The sequence below is a fragment of the Pleurotus ostreatus genome (assembly GCF_014466165.1).
Source record: "Pleurotus ostreatus strain PC9 chromosome Unknown scaffold_8, whole genome shotgun sequence".
Lineage (NCBI taxonomy): Eukaryota > Fungi > Basidiomycota > Agaricomycetes > Agaricales > Pleurotaceae > Pleurotus > Pleurotus ostreatus.
The window spans coordinates 2354979-2379258 of record NW_023503163.1 but is presented as its reverse complement, the minus strand read 5'-3'; the positions used below and the strand labels follow the sequence as shown (position 1 = coordinate 2379258).

The following is a 24280-nucleotide window of genomic DNA, read 5'->3' as shown; positions in this document are numbered from 1 at the left end:
TAATTTGCGTTTTTATAACGAAGGGTGTACGCAAATGCCAGGCTTGGACCCAAATTCAAACCGTGACTAGTAAGCGCGACTCAAATATCATCGAGATCTCTCGCACCACTTTGTCTAGCCCCATGACAGCCTTAGTATCTTACTCTAATCATTCGTGCTTGATTCGCCTCGTCTCAGTAGGACTATGAGTAATAATGTGTATGGATTTTCGCATGTTACATGGGTGCCGGTAACGAATAATATCGGAGAACCCCTCTTAGATCTCCTGAAGGCTCCTGAACTCACAGGGGTGTCACAAGTCACATGCACACGATAGGAACGCGTCCTTCGAATGACCGAATTCTTAACCAGTGACCACCACCATGGAATCCACTTCGCAGCCTTATACAATTCTTCGAATCAAGCGCAAGAGGAATGAAGAGCCCCTCGATGCACTTGGTGAGCCCTTCTCTCGGATCCCGACTTGAAGGCGATTGACTGTATTCAGTGGTCGAGTCTGCTACTCCTCGAAAGAAGTCACGAGGGGGCATGGGCATGTTTCAGTTTGCGCAAACCGTTGAAGCGGAGGCATGGGAGGATGAAGCACGGAGGAAGGCCCTGCAGGTGAGTTTGACGAGCGACCCCCAAGACTCTAGCCACGACCACAATATGGTTGCTTAGGAAGAAATACAACGACTGGCGAGAGAGAATGCCTCCAAGACATATGAGGCGCCCCAGACGCTACCTTCTTCACCTCCTCGACCTCCCGTAACCGAAACTCGAAGGTACACCATCGTAAACGCCCAAGAGCAAGAACCGGAACGCGGCCGATTGCCCACCAGCCCGTGCGTAATGCCCTTCGGGGTACACAGTACTATTTGCTTAATCCGGTTGCTAGACCTGTCGTCGTTTCTTCCAAGAACGTTCCTTCCAAAAGCCCAGAGATCAAGCTGTACGATGCGGTTGTATCCAATGATGTGCCGGACGCCGATCCAGAGATGGAGAAGTTCCTCCCCATGATTCGCGATTACCTCACCCGTGAGCATTAACGCCTGCGACGCTATCTCCTACTCCAGTCTTGACCTCTATAACAAGTTCATGACATACCCATGGACGCCGATACGCGGAATACTAGTGCCCCTCAGGAATCGGACGATTATGTGTGGGATGTGTTCTACCATCGGCCAGCTTCGCTCAGCGAGTGGAATCATGTGGCAGCCAATGTTGGAACATTGTACGTGTTGATGTCACCAATTTTCTTCTCAGGGGGTGCTCACTTCCTTTAGAACTGGTCTTCCTCCATCTCTCAATGACCCCTTCGATTCTGATGATTCTGATGAAGTCCCTGACGAGGCTGACGAAGACTCAAACGGTAAAGTTCTCTTCCACAACGGCTTTCGGTTGCTGAAACAATAACAGCGGAAGAGTACTTTACGAACGACTATCCGGATGAAGAGGAGTCTACGGACGATGATGGTGGCAGTGGTCAGACCAGCTTTGACCATTAACTCGCTTAAATATTAAACTCTCTTGCTAGATGCCTTCCACGAGTCGTCCGACCATGAATTGTAACGAGGAACCATTCGTGTCCACCGCGCGATAATTGGACACACCGCAGAGAATGGATTAGACCGGTTAGAGTATCTCATATATGTATATTACAATTGGTTGATTAATATACACCAAGGATTTCACGTTGATACGCACAATTTTCGTTGGTGCTGCCGTAAGGCTCGGCGTATACATTGTGAACATTGCTTACACTGGCGCGACACGCTAACATCTGTTCCTATGTAGTGTAGTCTGATTGTTTCCGCAAAACAGCCTTGTGCGCTCTGATCCGATTGTCATCCTCTTTGTTCTGCTGACGGTTCGCTAGTAGGCTGCGACCCGATCTCTGCAAAGGTCCCAACGCCACACACCCCTTCCTTACGATTGGTGAGCACCAATTCTTGCTTTCCTCATTCGATACGATACTCATCTCATCATCTTGTAGGTATTACAGATGTGAGTCTGACGGTTGGTGATTGAGGCCTTGATCATCAACGAGCACTTCGTGTAGTTCAATTTTGATTGTGGGTCCTAACACGCACGCAATGTGCACTCCATGTCAAGCTAGCTGCTGTTTCATCAGTATCCTCATCATTAATCATGGATGGACGGGTGGTGGAGTTGCCAAACTCGTAACGGGCAAAGGTGTGGCGGCCTATGTTCAGCTTTGTCTCTGACTCATACTCTATAAGAGAGGACGATTTACTGAAGCCAGAGCCAGCCTTGAAACTCAAACTAAGTACGCAGTTCCCTCCAGATATATACAAAATCCGGCAGAAAGACAAAGCCGGAGGATCCGTCGAAGCGAAATTGGCATGAAGGCCACCCAAAAGTAGGTGTATCTCTACTGATGCAAGATTGCTGGGTTGATTGATATCAAGGAACGGCCATTAAAGCCCGCAGGTGCATCTCATCACCGCCTCCGGGGCCATCTACCCACCTTGCGCAATTACTCCGACCTAGTGCCTAAATGTCCGATGCATATCCTGGCTCGCTAGGTGATGTTGCTGTCCAAATGTACTGGATTTTGTACCCTACTGGAAGCTTTCTCTGATTACTTTCTACAGGCTTTCCTCCGACTACCTAGAAGCGGCATCGCTGAGTATGATAAATTCTTCGCCTACTTCTCGTGCCAAACTCATCAGCATGACTTCCCCGTCGAAGCCATTCTCTTCTACGACTTTTTCTTGACGCTGGGTAAGGAAAGCAAACGGTTCTGGGAACGCCCTACTTGGTCGAGTGCCATAGTGTTATTTTACTTGAACCGTTATGGCGGCCTGTTCGGTTACATAGCAATTGCATTCTTTTTCTGGAAGCCAGACTTCTTAATCAGCACAAATGTGAATCTCTCCTTCATCCTCATCATCCCTGAGACTAACGCTGTAGTACTTTCAGAGGCATGTATAATATTCTGCATTCAGCGCGTTGAGCTCTAAGTAAAAATTTCAGTTGTTCAAAATTCGAGATATTCATTCAACTACACGTCGCTTTTTTGCACATCATCATCAGCAGTAGGTGCAACATTCAACGGTGCACATCTCGCACTGATGTTCCTCGGATGATAGGCATCCTCGTCTTCAGGACCGCGGCCCTCTACAATAATGATCGTCGCGTTAAATATGGATTGGGCTTCTTGATATTTCTCATGGCCGCCAACGGTGTTGTAAGACGCACTTTTCTTGTTCTTGCCTAGGCGTCCTCACTACTTCCTTTCAAATAATATGTATCTTGACTCACAGGTCCAGTGGTGTATCTACGGCTTTGGAGTCTCCCAAGTGAATCAAGATGTCGTAGAGAATGGTCCTATGAAGCGGGATTGCTTTCTTCCATTTGGAGATAATCAGTAAGTTCTATTCATTTCGTGTGTTTGTATTGCATTCATAAGTTCTCAGAGGCATTGGTGGGTATACCTACTTCTCCAAGTCGCCCTATTGATGCGGCTGAAACAGAATTTGCCTGTGATTGGACATTGCTACTGGTATTGGATACCACAGTATTTTTTCTAACGATCAGAAAAACGCTCCCAATGGTGATGAATGAGCCCTCTGGAAGGTCTAACCTGTGGGCAGCGCTGCTACGAGATGGTGAGTAATCGGATAACCTTGATACAATAGTATGCTCATGGACGTTAGGTTGCATTTACTTTGCGTAGGTTCATTTCCACGATATGATCGCCGTGTGGCTAGACTTCTGTCCACTTCAAACATGGCCAACATACTCGTGATGTTGGTGAGTGCCTTCAGCCTCACCCGTTGCCCGTGAGTTGTTAGCTGACGTCGGACAGCTGTCCCCTGTGAGCCAGACTGTACCATTGCAATCCCCAAGGGCGAAGTAGATATCGTTTGCTATAGCCATATCTGAAGACTCTATTCCCCATCTTTGTCAACACGTGCGTGTCGTTCATCTCCCGCCCGTCTACCTATCTCCTGCGTAAAGCTGACGCCACCCTATGATATATCAGCCTATCTAGTGCCTTAATATCGCGCCCCGTGTTGAATCTTCGGGACCCATGTCTTCGCAACTCAAATAAAACACCAAATGCCGTCACCCCGCCGCTGCATGTCGAACGACCGACTGCAAACAACGACGACGACTTAGAGCGAGGAACACCCAGAAACCCAACAGCCCAAGAAGTCGCGAACGCAATTAGGACATTCCGAGCCAGTGGGCACGGCTCAAGTCCATCCCAGTTTCCATAAACTCCGCTTACTCGTACACAATACTCAGATGCCCATATACCCGTCGTTCTGTCAGATCGAATAAATGAATGTTCTGCCCTCGCAAAGCCTCAGTGACCTGCGAGACGATGGTGGTGGTGTATGCAGTATTGAACCATCTACCAAACAATTCCCACGAATCATCTTTTTTATGATCCTCTGAAGTACTACCCACTCGCGCTCAAGGCTTGCCTTCCATCGAGCAGCTTCGCTCAGCAAGAGGAGTTATGCACGTGGCAGCGAAATTGCGAATGTTAGAACATCGTACGTGATAAGCGTGTTCTCATGATCTATCTACTTCCTGAAGGACTGGGATTCCTCTATCTCCGAACGATCCCTGTAGTGACTCCATTCAAGCTCTGATCCTGATGAAGCTGATGGGGATTCAAGCGGTAAAGCCTCCTCTCCGGAGCAACCTATGATTGCTGGGATATTCCCGACAGCGGAAGGGCACTTTACGAACGACTATCCCGATGGGGAGGAGGCTTCGGATGGTAGTGGTGGAAGTTGTAAGACCAATTTTTAATCAACTTGCTTGAACTCTAGCCTGTATTGTTAGACGTCTCTCAGGAGTCCTCCCACCCCGAATTGTAATGATTGGTGAATGGCCATCTGTCTCGACGGCAGGATATCGAAATGCGCCGCAGAGAATAAACTAGATCGGTCAGAATATCTCATGTGCGTGTATCACCTCCATTGATATGCGTACGCGAAACAAGTGGCGTGCATGTGCTGAACGTTGTTCTTCGGTGACACGACATCCAGGATAGTTGATCCATCTGATCGCCAGGAGGTGAACGGTGCACCCACCGTTTACAATACAATTGTCTCTGGATCGGAGCCCCCCCGCGGGCGCCAAGGTTGCAATGCTTCTGATGATTGGAATCATACTACTTCATACGACCAGCAAGTTCCTTGATCCTTGATCCTCGTCGTCCCAGATTAATCCTATGGATTGTGCATTCCTGGTGTGATTCTGACGGCTGTTGCGTGATCGTCAACTTCGATGGGCGGTTTTGTGATAGATTGTTGCACATTCCCAGCTTAGGGGGAAAATATCGACGGTTGACTGGTGGTAGACTTCCCAAACTCCCGCCAATCCACCTAACTGACACACTCTTCCAGAGAAGATAGTTCAATGGAAGCATGTGCTCTCCCAAGATACGATATGAGTCCATCAGAAGGACACAAATCTTGGGACTTGGAGACGTGAACTTTATCCATGTCACAGTCATTGGGTTAATCACTGTGCAACCAGAAGAGTCACGAGCAACGAGATTAAGCACAGGTCGTGATGATACGATATCGGGAAACCTCTACCAAAGCTCGTAAGAGTACATAATACACACATCCCATACATGCCTCCACATATCATTCAACCCTAATTCCTGGCAATGTCCGATGTTCATCCCGGCTCGCTGGACGATGTTGCTGCGCAGATGTCAGTCATCATATTATAGCTGATTGGGGCGCGCTCTCAAATCTGACTATCCTCCCACAGGACTTACTCCAACTATCTTGAAGTTGCATCGCTGAGTATGATTCAGATCTTCAGCTCTTCTCCTACCGCAACTCATCATCGTCTCTCGTTCTCCCCAACCGTAGCAATTCTGTTCTATGACTTTACGCTGACCCTGGGAGCGGAAAGCAAGCGGTTCTGGGAATGCCCTGCTTGGTCCAGCGCCTCAGCGTTATTTTACTTGAACCGTTATGTTGGCCTGTCCGGTTATATCGTTATAGCATTCTTTTTCATGAAGCCAGACTTCCTCGTCAGTACAAATGTGCGTCTGTCCCTCGCGTACACCATTTCGTTGGCTAACGCTGTAGGCTCGTAAGAGGTAACTTGTATACCAACAAATACATGCGTTCAACTGGTCTAAAGGAATCTTTCAGTTGCTCGAAGTTCGAACTATTCATTCAACTTCACGTTGCATTAATTCAAATCATCATAAGTGGTAGGCATCGTAGAAACATTGAATGATGTATTTGCTGATTATATCAAATAGGAATCCTCGTTCTCAGGACCACGGCCCTCTACAGAAATGATCGTCGCGTGAAATATGGGCTTTGCATCTTGGTCTCGCTTATGGTAGTCAATGGCTTAGTGAGCTCCTTACAACCAATTCTCTCAATCAAATGACACATCTTGACACACAGGTCCAGTGGTGTATTCGCACCTTTAAGGGACCGCAGGACTCCTCGGTCAGTCAAGGTGTCGTGGAAGATAGTCCTTTGAAGCGGGATTGTTATATACCATACGGACATCAACAGTATGCTCTCCTCGTTTTCGCTTATTTATATCGTGTTCATGAGTTCTCAGAAGCATTGGTGCGTATATCGACCTCGCTAGATCACCCTATTGATTGAGCCATGAACAGAATTTGCTAGCAATTGGGCATTTCTACTGGTACTAGATACCACAGTGTTCATACTGACGATTAGAAAAACACTCCGAGTGGACAGCCTTTCCGGAAGGTCTAACCTATGGTCAACATTGCTGCGAGATGGTGGGCAATCGGACCCCTAATTGGCCTGTTCATGCTCATGCTCACGTCGGATGTCAGGTTGTATTTATTTTGCGTAGGTTTACTTCATCCGATGTGGTCGTATTCTTTTACCCTGCGTCCTAGACTTTTGTCTATTTCAAACGTCCCCAATATATGGGTGATATTGGTGAGTGCCGCCAGTAACTGACCAACTTCAATTTCAACTGACGTAGGACAGTTATCGCCTGTGAGCGAGGTCATTGTCGCAGAATTTCCCAAATGGAACTCACGTCGGTATTTGCTATAGCCATACTTGAAGAATCTCCTTCCTATATTTGTCAATACGTACGTAGTATTCATTCATATGGCTTGCACAAAACTGACGCCGGTAATACCTATTAGCCTGTCTTCCACTGCGATATCGCGTCTAATGTTGAATCTTCGGAACCCGTTTCAAGAAACGCCAGGAGCGGCCACACCTGTCGTCGGCCGATCGAGAGCAAAGGATGACAATGACTTGGAGGAGGGAGGAACATCCCGGAACCCCTAGGAACGTAAGAGTGCAAGAAATCGCCAACGCAATTGGGTCATTTTATGTTGGGCACGGCTGAAGTATATCCCTGTTTCGTCAAACACCGCCTGTACATCATACGGCCCGTTTATCCAGACACATTTACCCACCAAGCAAATGAATGTACCGCCCACTGCGTTTAGTACAGCCCTGTTTGAATAATTGTAAAGCCCAGGGCCTGCTTGCTTGCACTGTAAAGCAGGCTAGGAGAGGCAGCGCGGACCGCTCGTTCATACATGCCAGCTCAAGGCCTTACAATATTATTATTTGCTACATCTCTAATTAAATGTGAAGATATTCATCACAATCCAAGTCTGCAGGGAGCGCGTGAGCCAACCCTCCAGCATAGCACACTAAGATAACTCACGCTTTGGCAGCGATCTTGACGCCTTCGGCGATGGAACCCAGCGTCGGGCTGAGTGTGGTCTCACACGCCCAGTTTGTTGTGAGGGGAGGGATGTTGATCTTGATGCCGTCGGTGTTGTGAACCGAGCGGGACACAAGGGTGTTGGTCATGGTAACGTTGCTCGCAGGAGGAGCATCAAGGGATAAAAGCTCGCGCTTGGTCTTGGGGCAACTTGCACTCTGTAACATTTGTTCGAACGTGTAAATCGTTACACAAAAAGGCGGAAGGCATACCTTCCAGAAGTCGAATTCCTTCTTCCAGATGTTCTTGACGGTATGGCCTTTCCATATGCTGAACAGAGCCAGTTCTGCACCAATGTTGGCATCGAGCAACCCTTTGATTTCACCGCAGATTTCGACCTTCTTGATATCGAATTTCTCGCCCGACTTGATTTCGATAGCCTTCTTTGGCTTGACGCTGCCTTCGGTGTAGGCACCGAAGCTCAAGAAAACGTCAGGCGCGACACCAAAGACTTTAATTCCAAAGAGGAGTTTGGGGATGATGCCAACTTTGAGAGAGGCAATCTTCTCCGATCCGGGGTTGACCTTGAGGGTGTATGCTGCAATTAGGTTCAAGAATTGATATCAGGACCTCATTTATCGTGACGCCAATGCTCACAGCCGTCCTTCCACGTTGGTTTGATGCTGCCCGTTGCAGGGAAGTCGAAGGTAGCTTTTGATAACAATGTCAATAGCTAGAACAGTCCCTTGAATATATCATTTACCTTTTTCAATTCCGTAGACGACGTGGGTGTCTATTTCGACGCCAAGATCGATCTGGCCGGTGAGGTGTCCCAAGAGTTCGAACATGGTCCCGACCGTGATAAATCTGCAGCACACGTGAAGGATTGCGCTTCAGAAATAGCGGCTGCTGATGTACTCACTTGAGGTCGAGCGAAAGAGCGGGAACGCCGGTTGGGGTGATAATCTTGAACTCTCCCAACGTAATTGCGCCCTGATAGTATCAGTGTCAATAGAGTATGGATACCATCCGGAGAAAGCTGTCTACACTGAGCTCAATCTTGCCCCTAAGATCTTGTTCGATGCTAATGCTGAAGTCTGGCCAATGAGACTGGTGAGTAGACTGAATTTTGAGGAATCTGACTGTGCATACCAAAGAAGTGCTCGGTGAAGGATGAAAGCTGTTTCTTAGCAGCATCGCCAACAGCCGACATCCCTAACTTGAGGTGGCCGTTAACCTTGGCCTTGAGAGTGATCCCTACCGTTGCACTCGCAGATGCTGACCCATGCTTGCAAGATTTGGTCACGCCGGTGAAGGGGATATCAGCATCATAGGAGAATTTCTCTGGTGCCTTTGTGGCGATGTCTTCTCGCTTGGAGAGGGCGGCAGCAGCGGTACGTTCTTCCATGACTGCAAAATATCGGCAGATCATGAGTAGACGTAGATAATTGCTGGGGATAGCTCACGTTGTTTGGATGCTTCGACGAACCGATCGGCACCCTCCTTTGTATGAATGTCGTGAGGCATGTCGAAGCTCATATCGACGCCGGGTTCTGTAACACTGGAACGATGATGAGTCTCGTGAATAGAGTCAGATTCAGCCACACTTACCCGGCAACGGCAAAGGTGACTGCGCCAAATCTGCATTGTCGTTAGATTAGCTGTAAATAGTGCGAAGTAAGCGTTAAAGGATACGGACTTGCTGTCGTCAATCTCATGGAACTGCCATACAGTTAGGATTGTTGTGAATGAACGAAAGGGAACGGCTGACTTGATCATCAATCCGGACAGCATAGACCTGAGGGAAGGCACCATCACGCCTCTCGATTTGATCATGCTTGTGGTGGGGGATACTCTGATCTTCGTGCACGGTTGCGCTGGCGATGCGTACGAAGGGGTGGGTGGAGCACTAACGAATATCACTGAGAGCGATTCTTCAAGTGCCTAATGGGGTGCTCACGCTCTCGGGAAGACGAGCATACTTATGCACGGGACCTCCGCCTTCAAAGAAATGGGCGCATCCCGCTTCCTCCATATCGTGGCTGTTACACACGAGACGAATTTCCTGGTCCAGACGGTTAGGGTCGCAGTCTAAGACTACCCAGCCTGCAGCCGGGGTGATGTCTGTGATAGCATTGGGGCTACCAGCCTTGCGAGGGCATTAGTGACAAAAGTAGGAAGAAAGTAGTAGAAACCTACGATCTTGATGTGACCCGATGAACCTGTCGACGGGTGGAGATCATAGGCACATTCACCCTCGAAACAAGGTACCGCCCAGTTGTTGGGCCGTGCAGCCACAATAGTCGCTGCAACAGCACTCCAAGCGATAATCAACTTCATCTAAATGAAAGTAAGAGCACCGTCATTCGCTGAAGGACTGAAGTACCTTTCACTGAGTTGTCAGGAGGATAGAGGTTAGGAACTCAACCATTAGTGTCGGTGGTATATATAATGTCTCCTGGGATCATATGGATGTCGCTAGTTTACGCGCCCTTTCCACTAATTTCCTAGCACGTAGTCTAGGTGTATAAGTGATGCACGCCGATATTCGCGGATGTGGACTAGCGCGTGGGCTACGCTGGGTGCTAGTTGACGAACAATCTACATCTCACCTGTAGGCCCTTTTTTGAGCTGCTTTAGAAGCTTATCAAGGTTAAACGTTTGGAAGTTCTTGACTTGCTAGCAACAGCAGCTGGGCCTGGAACTTAGGTGACAAATCGTGACCAGCGCTATGTTAAGGACTAGCGGGTTAGCAACGATGAAACTCCAATAGGTCACTAACTAATTAGTAGGACCTTCCAGGTGTCTATCACAGGCTGAAGTTAGAAACTTAGGATCTGCGTGCTCACCGATGTCCGCCGCGGGTAATTGCGCAGTACTGCCACCCCAGGTTCGAACAAGTTGGTCAAACCTTCATATGCGTTGATTATCTCGACTTTCGAGAACATTGGGCTCTAGAGTATCCTGAGCTCATGCGCGGACCCTTTGGTAGCTCATGGGTCCCAATATGACAGCGCACAGAAAGATTGTCTGGACTTCGGGTGCGCGAAAAAGTTTGCGTCAGTGACAGTAGCCAGTGACACACAGTCACCTGACCAGTCACATCACAGACGCGCCGAGCACCCACTGTCACGTCCTTCTTGGACTGCTCCTCATCTACCTTGGACTGGTATGTACATAAAGACGTTAACAATCCAGGGATTCAAATCCTGTGAGCATCTATACGGCTCATTTTCACTTATATTTGAACCCGAACACAGATCGTGATCAAACGCAAATTGAACCCTTTTCACCAAGGCATAATGTAGTTGTAGGGCGAAACGGCTCTGGGAAGAGTAACTTCTTTGCTGGTAAGCACTCTTATCTGGTTGGAAAGTTGATTTTGACGCGTCTCAGCTATTCGATTTGTGTTGTCTGATGCGTACACCTCGATGTCGCGAGAGGAGCGGCAAGCCTTGCTGCACGAGGGGGTGTCAGTAACCACGACTCTATCGGCCTACGGTGCGCGTATTTCCTGGTGATTAGTGCTCCACAAACTCAAGCCTTTTTGCTTTAGTGGAAATCGTATTTGATAACTCTGACAATCGTTTCCCAACGGGTCATGAAGAAGTCATCATCCGACGAACTATAGGTCTCAAGAAGGACGAGTACAGCCTTGACAAGAAGAGTGTGAGCAAGGCTGATGTTATGAATCTGCTCGAGAGTGCGGGTTTCAGCAAATCCAATCCTTACTACATTGTTCCTCAAGGCCGCGTCTGTAACCTTTTTGTCACACAAGAGATTTACTCACTTGACTCGTAGATCACTGCCTTGACCAATGCCAAAGACCACGAACGCCTGGCGCTTCTGAAGGAAGTGGCCGGAACGAAAGTCTACGAGCAGCGACGCGCAGAATCTCTTCGTATCATGTCCGAAACCGACTCCAAGCGTCAGAAAATCAACGAGCTTCTTGACTATATCGATTCACGTTTGACGGAGTTGGAAGAGGAGAAGGAGGAGCTGAAAGAATTCCAAGACAAGGACAAGGAGCGGAGGTGCTTGGAGTATGCCTTATATTCGAGGGAACTAGAGGAGGTGGGGAAGGCCTTAGAAGAGATCGAGGATGACAGAAGGGGAGAGGTCCATGGGTCGAATGTTCGAAGGGAGCAATTCAATGAGAGACAGAAAGAAATACAGGTGTGTGGACTATCCTCATATCACCATTCGTTTGGCTACATCCCCCTGTAGCGTCTCGAAGCCGAAATATCCGAAACTCAGCACTCCCTTCGAACCTCTGGGATCGCTCTCAAAGACGCGCAATCCGAACTTACTGACTTCGTTCGCACACGCACAGAGCTCGAATGCATTATCGCGGACCTCCGTGCCGCAAGCACTCGTGCAGGCGACCAGCGTTCTTCTCTTGAAAGCGAACTCAGTCAAATCGAGATCAGGCTCGCTGAGAAGGAGGCCGCCTTAGAGGCGTTGCTCCCCGAATGGACGGAGCAGAAGAACGCCGAAGCGACAGAGAAAAGGAACTTGGACGAGGCCAGTGCTAAGTTGGGCAGTCTCTTTGCCAAACAGGGACGGACGACCAAGTTTCGCACCAAGTCTGAGCGAGACAATTTCCTTCGCAACGAGATCGCATCAATGGAAGCTTATCACAATACACAGCAAACTGCCCTCGAATCGACGCGCAGGGAACTCGAAACGGCCAGGCGCTCGCATGGTGAAATCGACACGCGGATCGAAGGAGTGCGAGGAAAGATGGAAGAAGGGCGAAACCGCGTACGGACATTGAGCGACGAGATGTCTGTATTGAAGGATAAGCAGGCTGAACTGATGGAGAGGCGAAAGGAGCTATGGAGGGAAGACGCTAGGCTTGAAAGTTTAGTTAGTCACGCTGGTGATGAACTACGAAGTGCAGAAAGGGCGCTTGCTGGAATGATGGATAAGGTTAGAGGTTCGGTAATTCGATGTGAAAGACTAACCTCGTTGCGCAGGACACTGGGATGGGTCTCCGTGCCGTTGACAAGATCACGGAACGGTTTGGCCTCGACGGAGTTTACGGGCCTTTGTATCGTTTGTTCGAAGTTACGGACCCAACCTTCAACACGGCTGTTGAACTCACAGCGGGAAACAGGTGAGTACTTGGACGGAATTTGTCCTCTTGGGGCGTCTGAAATATTCCGACGCAGTTTGTTCCACGTTGTAGTCGACACCGATGACACGGCCTCCAAGGTCCTCGATGTCATGCTCACAGAGAAAACTGGTCGTGTCACATTCATGCCCCTGAATCGCCTCAGACCCAAAAATCCACCGCACCCTCACTCACCCGACGCCATCCCATTGCTCGAAAAAATGAACTACGATCCCTCCCACGACAAGGCATTCCAGCAGGTATTCGGTAAGACCTGCGTTTGTCGCGACCTCACAATTGCTGCAGCGTATGTCAAAAGTCACGGCATCAACACGATCACGTTAGACGGAGACAAGGTCGACCGAAAGGGTGCTTTGACTGGTGGATATCATGACATTCAACGGTCGCGTATTGAGGCAATACGAAGCGTGACTAATTGGCGAACGAAGCATTCCGCCGAGGAGAGGCGGTTGAAAGAAGTCAAGGCGGAGATAGTCAAGCTAGAGCAGGAGATCACTCAAGTTACGGGTCAGATGGCTGTGCTCACGGGGCAGCAGAATCAGATTCGAGACGCAAGGGAGAGGTATATGGATGAAGGAAATTCGCTCACCAAGGAGAAGGAGAAGTTGGCTGAGAGAATCAAGAAGATGGAGAGCGATGTCGAGGAAATCGAGAGTGAACTGAGTAATCTGAGTGTAAAGGTGCAGGGTTACCGACAGGAGCTGGGTTCCCCGATGACGAAAGGTCTGAGCGAGGAGGAAGAGGAGCTCATCGTTGAACTCGGGAAAGAGGTGGAAGGCAGACGAAAGACGCTTGTCGAGTTAAGTAAGAAGCGGAACGAGGTTGGTCCCGATGTCTCTGCCGACGCATTTTTACCCCGACTGACCAAGTCTACCTTCCCTTGTCTAGCTGGAGGGCAGGAAGAATGCAATCGAGATCGAACTGAACGAGCGTCTTCGTCGTTTGAAGACCGATCTACAGGCGAAGCTAGAATTTTTCGGGGAAGCCGACGACGAAGATTCGGCCTCAATAAACGATCTGGAGGCTCGTTCGCGAGAACTCAAGACTTTGACTCAATCCATCCAAACACTGACTAAGAAGACCCAAAGTACGTCCTTCAATTTTTGTGACTTAGCCCGAGCCTAACATCCTTGTAGCTATGGAAAAGGAGTCCGAAAGGCTTACCGCCACTCTTCAAGAGCTCAAAGCGTCCTTGGAGCAGGTGCAGAACCAGCAGGCGGAGGATAGTCGTGGCATCGCTAGGCAGCAGAAGATGACCGAACGATACATGACTAAGCGGAGTACTCTAATGCAGCGCAAAGAAGATTGCAATCGGAGCATCAGGGACTTGGGCGTTCTCCCGGAAGAAGCGTTCGAGAAATATACTTCAGAGAAACTAGATCGTGTAGGGATTTCCATCTTGCTCTATCCCTTCGCGCTTGTACTGAGATATACACTGCAGCTCGTCAAAAAACTCCACACAGTTAACGAAGGGTTGAAGAAATTTGCTCATGTCAATAAGAAGGCTTTCGAGCAGTACAACAATTTCACCAAGCAACGTGATCAGTTACTCACTCGACGAGAAGACTTGGATAAATCCGCGGGCTCGATCGAAGAGCTTGTGGAGGTTCTTGACCAGAGAAAGGATGAAGCTATTGAAAGGACGTTTAAACAAGTCGCTAGCAACTTCGAAGAGGTCTTCGAGAAGCTTGTCCCTGCTGGTCGTGGGCGATTGATCATCCAACGACGAATTGATCGAGTTCGTCACCTCCTTCGTTCTTGCTTTCCGGCTTAGATTGAGGTATTTAATAGGATGAAGAAATGGACGAAGACGAGGAAGCTCCGCAAAGCACGATAGACAACTATACCGGTGTCTCAATAAAGGCAAGTCCTCATTGCACCGAGGCTTACCGAGTGTTGCTTAGACTTTCTCAAGGTCTCGTTCAACTCGAAAGTCGATGAAGGTCTCCGCATTCAACAGTTGTCAGGAGGACAGAAATCGTTGGTAGCCCTTGCAACTGGTGAGTTGTATCATGTCGCTATAAAGGACATGGTGCTAACTAGGCCATCGTTAGTCTTCGCCATTCAGAAATGTGATCCAGCGCCGTTCTATCTGTTTGATGAGGTGAGCACCCGCAAAGAAGTATGATAACTACTGATACGATCCGCCCGGGACTCAGATTGACGCCAACCTCGACGCTCAATACCGGACCGCAGTAGCTTGTAGGTCCCAATGCATCCCCATTTGCTCAAGTTCAATGACCTTCTCTTTCGTAGCTATGATCCAATCACTATCTTCGACCGCTCAATTTATTACTACCACCTTCCGACCGGAGATGCTTGTTTCTGCTGACAAGTTCTACGGCGTCTTATTTAATAACCAAAAGGTGTCCTCAATAAGAGCTATCAAGCGAGAAGAAGCTATGGAATTCGTTGATCAGGTTCGTGAACATTTAACATCGTCCTTTGGAACTCATAATAAAGTCCCATCATAGGAGGCTCAGGCGCAGTGATTCGTATTCTTGCTATTTTATTATCTATCTCTTCTGCCATTGCTGTCGCTGCTTCCTGCTTGTACCATGTGTATTCTGCGTGCCATCATGTTGTACTCCTATTACTGAGCTAATTGCTATTCAATAACATTATTCGATATCTGCAAAATCGATACGTCGTAACATATGAATTACAATTACAGCATGGATATTGAGCATCGTGCCTATAGCTGATGTTTTCTGTCTCGAAAGTCCGCCATCTCGTAGGTCTCTCTTCCTTTCGCGAACGGATCGTCCAGTGCAACGGAGTCTGGCGTCGTAGGCACTTTGAAGCGGATATCCGTCGATCTCGATACCGCGTCGGAGGGAGTAGTAGGCATTTCTTCAGACGGGGAGGGCTGTGATACGTGGGTTTCTACATGTGTTTCGATGTAGATATCGCGGTCCCACCGATGCCGTCGATTGAAGAATGGCATATCGTTCGGACCGTCTGTGATAACTTCTGTCCCGGTCAGTCGGCCTGCTTTCCTGAGATTGAGGGTAATTCGGGACATCATGGCGACCTAGAGAGAAGCAGTCGATATTATTATTGGTGTCCGTTAGAATGGAACAGTCACTTGCCGTTATTCTAACGTTATGATATGGGAGGGAGAGGGGGTTCAGGTGAGTGGTAGAGTTCCGCTGGTTACACAAAACGGGGAAGCCAAGGCAGACTCACAGTTGTTCTAATCTATATGTAGACGCAGAACCATTGTCAGGGGGTAGGAACACGTGGTGAATGTATGTGTCTTACTGAGCAGTGATATTTTGGAGGCCTGAAGACGGACATGTAAGCAATCGGTGAGAACGGCGAGACGTTTTCGTGTGTCTCGCCAAGACCAACTTGAACTTACCAGGAGGAGCCGCAATAATCATGATAGTCAACACTAGGGTCACGGAGAAAATTACACTATCAACAGATGTCCGTTGGTTAGCGGCTGGCTATCCCTTCGGCTTCCAATAGAAAAGATGGAGGAAGGAATAAAGACATACCTGTAATAAAGTAGTCCGTCTTCAAAAAGACGGTTCATGATGAAACCCGCTTCCCGTCTACGAATAGACGGCCAGGTGCGATAGAGTGTGAGTAGAAGAACGATGCTGTCGTACAGCAAGGGAAACCATGCAGATGAAGTCGCCGCTGCACTGCTGTATAATTGCGAGATTCGGTAGTCGCCGATCAACATTCATCCAAGCGAGAAGGCGCGAGAAGGCGGGAAAACGTGTGGCAGTCAATGCGCGAAGTCAATTCGTGTGATGAGGGTGTACGTACTATTTAGGGTCAAAGATGAATGAACATGCTGTAGTGGGGATATGGCGTTGGGAGATGTTGGAAATAAGAAGCAAAACGGAATTCTTACAGTGAACGCCAGAGTCGGGGTTGTGAGGGACGGCTAGGAAGATTGTATTAGCCGCGAGTCGGGGCCTACGGGCAGAAACTATGGTCGACGAACCTCGCCCGCCGCTGATTAGCCAAGCATTGAGCCCCGTTTCAACGGTGAGAAGGAACCATAAGAAGTACGCGATGAACGGTTGGTGTGGGTACAAAGCCCGTATCCTAAATTTTCAGGAATACAAAAAAGAACATCAGTTGTAGATCAAATATGGAGTGGAAAGTGTGTTACCGTAGTGACATCATGAGACCGACTACTTCCACGGCGAAGGCAACTGTGGTACCCTCGTATTTGATGAAGCGTTCGCATCTATCAACGAGACATGTTTAATATCTAACATCACGTTGTAAGTACGTTGAACGCACCGCTGAGGAGCAAAAGAAATAACACATCATCAGTGAGTAGGCGCGCATAAATGTATTGCTGTGGAGTATCACCTCGATTGTCCACGAGGGTGAGAGGTATGCTGTTGGGAAACATCAGATGTTAGAAGATTTTGGGGCTGATTGAAACGGCGTGTTATAGAACATTTACCATAAAGGTTGATAATGAATGCAAGTGGCGTAAAGTACCGATTCTACAACATCACAAGTAGTTCAATTAGTTGGGGCTTGCATCTTTTGATTGCAGCGCCGTGGCGGCCGGGCGCTGGGAAGGAAGGGGTACGTACCAAGAAGAAGAGGTATACGACTTGGGAAAAGGGTATTTCTTCATTATTTGCCTTGGAAACAGATGCAACTGTAGAACTTACTTGGACCCTTCTTGCCCTTCCAAACGTATTGCACCTCGTCCTCGAGACTGATTAGGTGGTCCCATACGAGCACTGCGAAACTCGCGAATCCAACGAACTAAGTGGATGCAGATCAGGGGGGATGCATGCACGCGTGTGAAGGATGATTAGAGCGTACATCTGTTCGCAACCTATGCCGAGACACGCCAGTGATCAGAGCGTGAGCATTTTACGTCCCTAAAAACAACTGGCGAGGTACTCACGCTTCAGCTGCGTCTTGGGCTGGGGAGGGCGTCGACGTTGTCATCCTTCAGTGAAGAGACAATACTAAAATAAGGCGCGTGCCGCCAGCGTGGACGGAAAGGGGAGATAAGCGGTATGGAGCGGGGGGAAGTTATGAACCCGGAGGTACTGGCGATGAGGGGTATAAGTATACTCGGTACCAGGGAAATCAGTGTGCTCCAACTCCTTCGATAGATCGTGAATTAGCTCCCAATGGAATAAAGTAGGTTTGTGGGGTGGCGTATTAATACATTCAAACCTCCCATCTTCATCAGCGGTCGGTCGGGCGAGGGTTTCCAGTGAGACATCGGCCCTTCAGACCCTCAGCGTCACGATCGAGCCGCTCGCTGGCGCCGGAAAGCCTCGGCGACGATGAGCTTAGGCGTATGTCACTTGCTGTGGAGGAGATGGCAGTCAGCTGCATTACCCGAGAGGTTCCGGGCCAGCGCTACATCGATGCTTATGTCTATCTGTGTTCCATGTAGATCGGAGGAAGCTTTGGTGGCTTCCGTCCTTCTTCTAGTGTCCACTGTTCGTGTGACCTCGCGACGGGAGTTTTCGTTCTGCATCAGGAAGGTCAGTCACTGTGTGATCGCCGCGATTGGCCGGAACATTGGATGTTCTCGCTTTCGCCTCGACGCTCGCAGTAAAGTGAAAGCAAATGCGGATTGTGAACTAAGGTTTGGTTGCAGTGAGGTTGCTGGGGGACGGCCACCCAGGTGGGCCGAGCGGCAGGTTTCAAAACGTGGAGAACTCGGTACTCCCTGTGCCAGACAGACTGCCTCAGTTCCGGCTACCTGTGATACACTTGTACAAGGGTGCCTGCGCTCAACCAGAGTTATACCAAAGGGCATGCAGCTGTCCATGGAGAATCGATGATGGGCGGGGGAGTGAACATCAATTTCACGTTGTAACCATCCCGGTGGGCGATGATCGATGATACAGGAAAGGGCATGATCGATGATACAGGAAAGGGCATGTAGCTTTTCTGCTGTCAGGATTCTCTCCTCGCCAACGAAGACCTTCAGGGCGATGTCGACTAATACACCACTGGTTCCCGAGACGATCGTGCGCCCTAAGGGGAACAATTTCGTCGAAGCCATTTGCATGATGAAGTTATCTATGCATTAACGGGGGGGGGACAGGATGCAAAGTATATACAGATCAAAGAAAATACTCACCAATAGTAACTAGGACTGTCCGGCAGTGTCCCAACTCCGAAAGATCGCAATTGTGACAGACGCCCATGCAACCTTGTATCCGATCCTCACATCCTCATGCACTAAGAATGTTCGTTCCGATGCCAAACCAAACGATTCCTTACCTTGCTTCCAAGAATTTCCGATGCGGCCATTGGCTGAACTTGCAGCCTTCGCAGGATCAAAGACACGTCTGCCTTCGACTTAAGTGATTTTTTTAGTCGTTTCGGGGTTGGGAGGAGCTGCATGAGGTCCAAGGGGGGGTTTCGAGGGTGTATGTGGGATCAGTGAAGGACTAGCATGGTCTTGGGCGTCCCTAGATCATGCATTCTCAAAGTCGCGAGTCGAAAACAAATCAACGTTCTCTTCGCTGAAGATTCCCAAATGACGCCCCAAGGAGCAGACGTCTCAGCTGGAACTGTGCGTGGCATCGTTCATGTCAGCATCGAGGGCGCGAACGCCTTCGCCGTCGACTATTCGTTCTGAGAGTTGTGGACATCCTGCAGTCTGACGAAGAGTATGGTCGAAAGGAACCACTTTACGTGAAGGAGTCTGAAAAATCATGTGAATAGAACGTACATGGTCCTGCTCGGTCCCGCTACCTGGCACACCAGACCGTGCTTCAAAGACAACAACCAGTGGTAAAAATACCAAGACTTCTGATCAAGGCAAGGTCGTATATCGATTTCCATTTTCTGGAACCCTACTCCACGACCATACGGTATACTACTACAATGTCATCTGGGACTCAAGAATGATTGCACACGAGCATCAATCTACTCCTCCGCAACGACGATAACACTCTTCCCGTGGTTCTTCCCGCTCTGTACGTCCAGAATCGCCTCCCCAACCTTCTCGAGTCCGTATTTCTTGTCTTCCAGGAAGACTATGTCGCCCTTGGCGATCATGGCGGGGACGGTGTCGTAGAACTCCTTCGCGTTCTCGGGTGTCATATGGTCAAAGATAAGGAATCCGTGAATAGAGAGCCTTTTAGCGATTATGTTCATGAGGTTCTGCGTGCGTTGTGTAGATATGCGTAAGTCACGCCCAGGAAACAAGGAAGGTTCGCACCTTGACTCCATACGGGGACGCTTGGTTATATTGGGAGATCATCCCACATTCCTATGCAAGAGCTATTAGCTAGTGATCTTACTATAGGTCTGAAAGGTGACTTACGATGAATCTCGCAAAAGTATTGGCTGCGTCGAGCGCTGCTTCCAAAGTTGTGCCGCCAACATTATCCCAGTAACTGAACGATACATCAGATCATAGAAGTTTACGTCGTGTCGTGTTGTGGCTTACATATCAATGGGGCCGTGCTCCTCCAGCACCTTCACCGTGTCTGTAGTTTTGTAGTTGAAAGCAACGTCCACTCCGATTTTCTTCATGAATTCCACCTTCTCGTCGCTGCCGGCGGACGCGATGACCTTGAGGCCATCAAGCTTAGCCAGCTGCGCGACGATGCTTCAGGATCATTAGGGCTGGAACAATACCTCCGGAAATGTTGATATACTTACGATCCAACAGGACCTGCAGAGTAGTTGTGTCAATACCAGGATGAGTTGTAACAGTAATCGAGACGTACCAGCACCAGTGGTCACAAAGACGGTTTCGCCCTGCGTAAGCACATCGATGTAAGAGGTAGTTACTATATAAGCAATTAGGCTCGAGACGAACCTTTTTAGCCTTCGAACAGACCTTCCATCCGAGGTATGAGGTCTGACCTATAATAGGAACCGTTAAGCGGAGAAAATACTGGCGATAGGGCCTCAAACGCACCTGGCATTCCTGCTGCTCCTACGTAAGTTGACCAGGGGAGATTCTCCTTGTTCTCGAGGACCCTCACATTCGTGACATCGGTTTGGACGATATACTCCTGGAAAGCTGTAGGCGCGCATTAGGAGGCTCCCTGACCCCTGACGGGATCTGTGACACACGGAAGTAGGCCCAAACATGATCTCCCGGTTTGAACGACGAATTCTAAACGCGAATTGAGATGCAACTGCGTGCGATTGAAGGGTTACAGAAATAAATACCTCGGAGCGGAGGACGACACCGACACCGTGATTGCCTAGCCTGCGATTCTTCCGTCAGGGTACTTCTACTGGGATGACTTTAGCAGACTCACGGTTCACCGATGGTATAGGGCGGCTGCGAGTGGTATGAGCAAGAGTATTATTCCTTGCTCCTTGAGACTTACAGAGTAAGATTTTGCTGACGCTGGCCTCATCAGGCCTCTCATGTACGGGTCGATGGAAAATGAGAGTGCTTTGACCAGGATCCCGCCATTTAGCTGTACCGTGTCGAGGTCGATAGTTTGGCTGTCGTCGTATACTGTCGTCTTTCCGGGGACGGGATACCCTGCAAACAATTTGAATTTGACGGCATCAACGATCACAGAATGATCTTACCGACAGGAATCTCGTTGAAGAGGTGGCGTCCATTCTTGACGGGGGCCATTATTCGTAGTCGTATGAAGAGCGATGAGAAAGATAAGTGTAGGAAATATTGGACGAGGGAGGGCTGGTATTTATGTTATGAAGGAGCTGACAGAACAGAATTCGGGTCAACTACACAACCGGCCGACTGAAGGATTTGTCACCCATGACGCCACGGTTTCCAATGCTTTACACACACACCTGCAAGCTGTTGGCTCCCAGTTGGCAAGAACATGGATTTTTGCAGGAGCACGGACTTGGCATCAACGATCATCGATCATTGATGACTGAGCTATTCCTGCTCAGTCATGCAAAGAAGAAGAAGCACTCATCGCGAAGATGTGCATGGCAAAGCGCAGCGACATGCACATGGCTGCCACTGCGACCGAGAGCATTGATAACTGTGTAACTTAGGTGATATCGCAATCACGAGGCCAACTCAATTCTGGAATTCAGATTGTGAGCTGTGCGTCCATGATAGATCACCAATGAATCACCTTCAAGAAGGAATTGAAGTTACTCGAACCTGCAAAAGCTCAAGTATTGCCCATATAGGATCAATGGCGGATATACGAGACTTCTACCTTCGTGAACTTGCTATGCTCACGGGGTGAATAATAGGAACAGTTTAGAACGCGGCGGAGAACTCGGTTGTCTGCTTAGCTGCCAATTAGCCGCATGCGATTTGTGATACGGTCGCAAATGGGTGTATATACCGGCGAAGAGGTAGAGCGGTCGACGAGTATCATACCGACGGAGGAGAGTTCATGACGGCGAGTGGTAACTCCCAGTTCGCTAGCCCAAGGGACTGAAGTCGGCTGGAATCTTTGGACAAGAGCACAAATCCCGAGCCTTCTATGTCGCCGCGCTGCTGGATCTTTTGTTTCTTGGGACCTCTGGACTTTGAAAGCTTGAAAGTGGAGTGAAGGCGGCGTCGGCGCTCGTTGTCAATCCTATCGGGAAACCCCTATCTCCTATCACCCAACGTCGTCAAAAGTAATTCCTCAGATTGTCCTCAGATTCACGGTACAACGGAGCGCTGCAACACATTACAGGAACTATTCTCCCTCCTTTTCCAACCTCTCCATTTCCATCTCCTCGAGACGTGCTTGATAGAGACCATCGAGAATCGGAAGGCCTCGGGCCTGCCCCGTGGATGACGCTGGTTTGCATAGAAGGGGAATTCTGGGCGCCCCAATGAGTGATATGTATGCTGATGTGTGTTCTTGTAAAGCTGTTCGGAGGTACACTTCCAGATTCCCCGGCGGAGTCGGCGTAGGTCCGGTGAACGTTTGTCCTTGAAGGGGGACGTACCCCACGCCTGATGCTTTGGCCATGGCAATGGCGCTGTTGGCAGTGATCTCGACTACCTTACCGAGAAGATATGGTAGTACGCCGTAAAGCGTAGGGATCGAGCGTAAGGAGTCGATATTCCATGCAAGGGGAGCGATGTCCAATTTGTTTGCAAGATTCCCATTCCACATCTGATAAGGAGAGGGACCATCAGAGATCAGAGGGAAATCCCTCGCGAACAGAGCCGCAAACGGTCCATTGCCTGCGGTTGGACCTGCGGTTGGGTACGTGAAGACATTCTCTGGTGCATTCTTGAGGACCCCTGCTTTCAGCAGAGCCAACGCGACGGAAGGTGCCAAAGCACCCCCAAGACTGTGTCCGGTGAATATAATACGAGAGGTTGGGGGAATGGTGGCCAGAAACTCGATGATGGTCTGCTTAGCGGCGTTACCAACGGTTAAGAGGGTGAATATGCCGGCCGCTGTCCCATATGCAATGTACGGCTTCGTCTGATCAACGGTGGTCGCTGCCTCCGGAGCGCTGGTGATTCCAGTTTCCACCCAGTCGATGAAGTCGACGACTTTGCTCACGTACGCGTCTAGGATTACGTTCTCAAGTGAGCCTTTCGCAGTTCCAGCGACGGCCAGAACGTAGGTGTCGTACGACGCGTCCCCGAAATTCGCAGAGGGGTTGCGTGCGATGTACCAAACGCGGTCGGGTCCCGTCGTTGCGCTGGCAGGGTTGGCCTTCCAAACATTGGGCCCCCAGACGACACTCCAGTCGCCGATGCCGGCGTTCGTGATGGCTGGCTGCAAAGCCGAGTTTAGCTTGGTCTGCAAAGCCTCCTGTGTCCCCTCGCACGCCGACAAGATATTGGACGCGGCAGAGAGGGCGAATACTTGCTGGTGGATGTTGTAAGACATAGCGCTGTTTCTGGTTCTGGTTTCTATGAAACAATCAGCGCCGAGATCCTAGAGGTCAAAGCGACTCGACTCACATCAGGTAGAAGATTCGATGCTTGGTTGTGCTGTATAGTAGAGCCTTTGGTAGAGCCCTTTTATACGAAAAGATTGCCTCGCCATAGGCTTCCTGGGAATACACCAACGCACGAAGCTGGAATGAGTGACATGCGTGAGGTTGCTTGGGACCTTGGAAGTAAGTTCCATTGAACGCATGAAACGGACGAGGTACCTCTATTCGTTGGTCGGGATTAGACAACCCCGGAGATCTGCACTGCGGTGAGAAGCCGCCGATAGCTAGAGTAGGATGGTGAGTCTAGATATAGCAACCGGTGTGTGACCAACCCCGGGAAGCTAGGGCATGAGCATTGACATAGGAGAGACAGTGGCCTTGGAATCAATAGGAAGCTCCCATATTGAGAGAAGACAAGCGTAGGTAACAACGGTGGAAGGTACAACGCGACGGTGCCTCTTTCCCCTGAAGCTGAAGGGGTCACGTTGTCGCCTGCGGTAGGAAGGACTGGAAGGACGCTAAAGGATGTGGGTGTACGAGAAGGTTGCTTGTAGCAAGCTTACTCAACGGTACGAGTGAGCGTGGAACATTGTGAGCAGTGGGTCCAGTTATTGAGCGATGGAAGAGCGGGTAGAGGAGAGGCCTTGAGTACTCAGC

At 49.4% G+C, this 24280-nt stretch overlaps 7 protein-coding genes across 7 annotated transcripts; 3 read left to right on the top strand and 4 right to left on the bottom strand.

The window, feature by feature from the left end:
• Nucleotides 1-362: 362 nt before the first annotated feature.
• Nucleotides 363-4229, top strand: PC9H_011117 (uncharacterized protein; the record flags this gene model as incomplete). The annotated part of the gene is made up of 19 exons (XM_036780602.1): nucleotides 363-438; nucleotides 488-603; nucleotides 661-824; nucleotides 878-1017; nucleotides 1075-1213; nucleotides 1266-1351; nucleotides 1399-1464; nucleotides 1517-1547; nucleotides 1862-1917; nucleotides 1976-1986; nucleotides 2598-2727; nucleotides 3096-3193; nucleotides 3270-3373; nucleotides 3423-3430; nucleotides 3480-3614; nucleotides 3683-3759; nucleotides 3815-3823; nucleotides 3882-3919; nucleotides 3992-4229. The coding sequence occupies 19 exons, from the start codon at nucleotides 363-365 to the stop codon at nucleotides 4227-4229; spliced, it is 1722 nt and encodes a 573-aa protein (XP_036627985.1).
• Nucleotides 4230-5641: 1412 nt separating this feature from the next.
• PC9H_011116 (uncharacterized protein) lies at nucleotides 5642-6082 on the top strand (the record flags this gene model as incomplete). Its single annotated transcript, XM_036780601.1, has 2 exons — nucleotides 5642-5688; nucleotides 5749-6082. 2 exons carry the CDS (start codon nucleotides 5642-5644, stop codon nucleotides 6080-6082), a joined length of 381 nt encoding a protein of 126 aa, XP_036627984.1.
• Nucleotides 6083-7605: 1523 nt separating this feature from the next.
• On the bottom strand, nucleotides 7606-10011 carry PC9H_011115 (uncharacterized protein; the record flags this gene model as incomplete). The annotated part of the gene is made up of 14 exons (XM_036780600.1): nucleotides 7606-7618; nucleotides 7672-7889; nucleotides 7944-8269; nucleotides 8329-8382; nucleotides 8435-8538; nucleotides 8594-8664; nucleotides 8719-8768; nucleotides 8824-9081; nucleotides 9138-9232; nucleotides 9283-9312; nucleotides 9371-9393; nucleotides 9443-9580; nucleotides 9632-9820; nucleotides 9871-10011. The coding sequence occupies 14 exons, from the start codon at nucleotides 10009-10011 to the stop codon at nucleotides 7606-7608; spliced, it is 1710 nt and encodes a 569-aa protein (XP_036627983.1).
• An 831-nt stretch (nucleotides 10012-10842) lies between these two features.
• SMC3 (Structural maintenance of chromosomes protein 3) lies at nucleotides 10843-15300 on the top strand (the record flags this gene model as incomplete). Its single annotated transcript, XM_036780599.1, has 16 exons — nucleotides 10843-10882; nucleotides 10932-11021; nucleotides 11068-11172; nucleotides 11228-11424; nucleotides 11473-11847; nucleotides 11899-12603; nucleotides 12651-12790; nucleotides 12846-13629; nucleotides 13697-13895; nucleotides 13945-14546; nucleotides 14600-14657; nucleotides 14713-14808; nucleotides 14863-14912; nucleotides 14968-15010; nucleotides 15065-15228; nucleotides 15283-15300. 16 exons carry the CDS (start codon nucleotides 10843-10845, stop codon nucleotides 15298-15300), a joined length of 3666 nt encoding a protein of 1221 aa, XP_036627982.1.
• A 203-nt stretch (nucleotides 15301-15503) lies between these two features.
• On the bottom strand, nucleotides 15504-15833 carry PC9H_011113 (uncharacterized protein; the record flags this gene model as incomplete). Its single annotated transcript, XM_036780598.1, has 1 exon — nucleotides 15504-15833. The coding sequence occupies one exon, from the start codon at nucleotides 15831-15833 to the stop codon at nucleotides 15504-15506; it is 330 nt and encodes a 109-aa protein (XP_036627981.1).
• Nucleotides 15834-19696: 3863 nt separating this feature from the next.
• PC9H_011112 (uncharacterized protein) lies at nucleotides 19697-21380 on the bottom strand (the record flags this gene model as incomplete). The annotated part of the gene is made up of 13 exons (XM_036780597.1): nucleotides 19697-19933; nucleotides 19992-20042; nucleotides 20097-20169; nucleotides 20223-20384; nucleotides 20438-20450; nucleotides 20506-20536; nucleotides 20598-20644; nucleotides 20700-20804; nucleotides 20858-20900; nucleotides 20957-20996; nucleotides 21049-21071; nucleotides 21121-21281; nucleotides 21332-21380. 13 exons carry the CDS (start codon nucleotides 21378-21380, stop codon nucleotides 19697-19699), a joined length of 1035 nt encoding a protein of 344 aa, XP_036627980.1.
• A 1036-nt stretch (nucleotides 21381-22416) lies between these two features.
• Nucleotides 22417-23574, bottom strand: PC9H_011111 (uncharacterized protein; the record flags this gene model as incomplete). Its single annotated transcript, XM_036780596.1, has 1 exon — nucleotides 22417-23574. One exon carries the CDS (start codon nucleotides 23572-23574, stop codon nucleotides 22417-22419), a length of 1158 nt encoding a protein of 385 aa, XP_036627979.1.
• Between the last annotated feature and the right edge of the window lie 706 nt (nucleotides 23575-24280).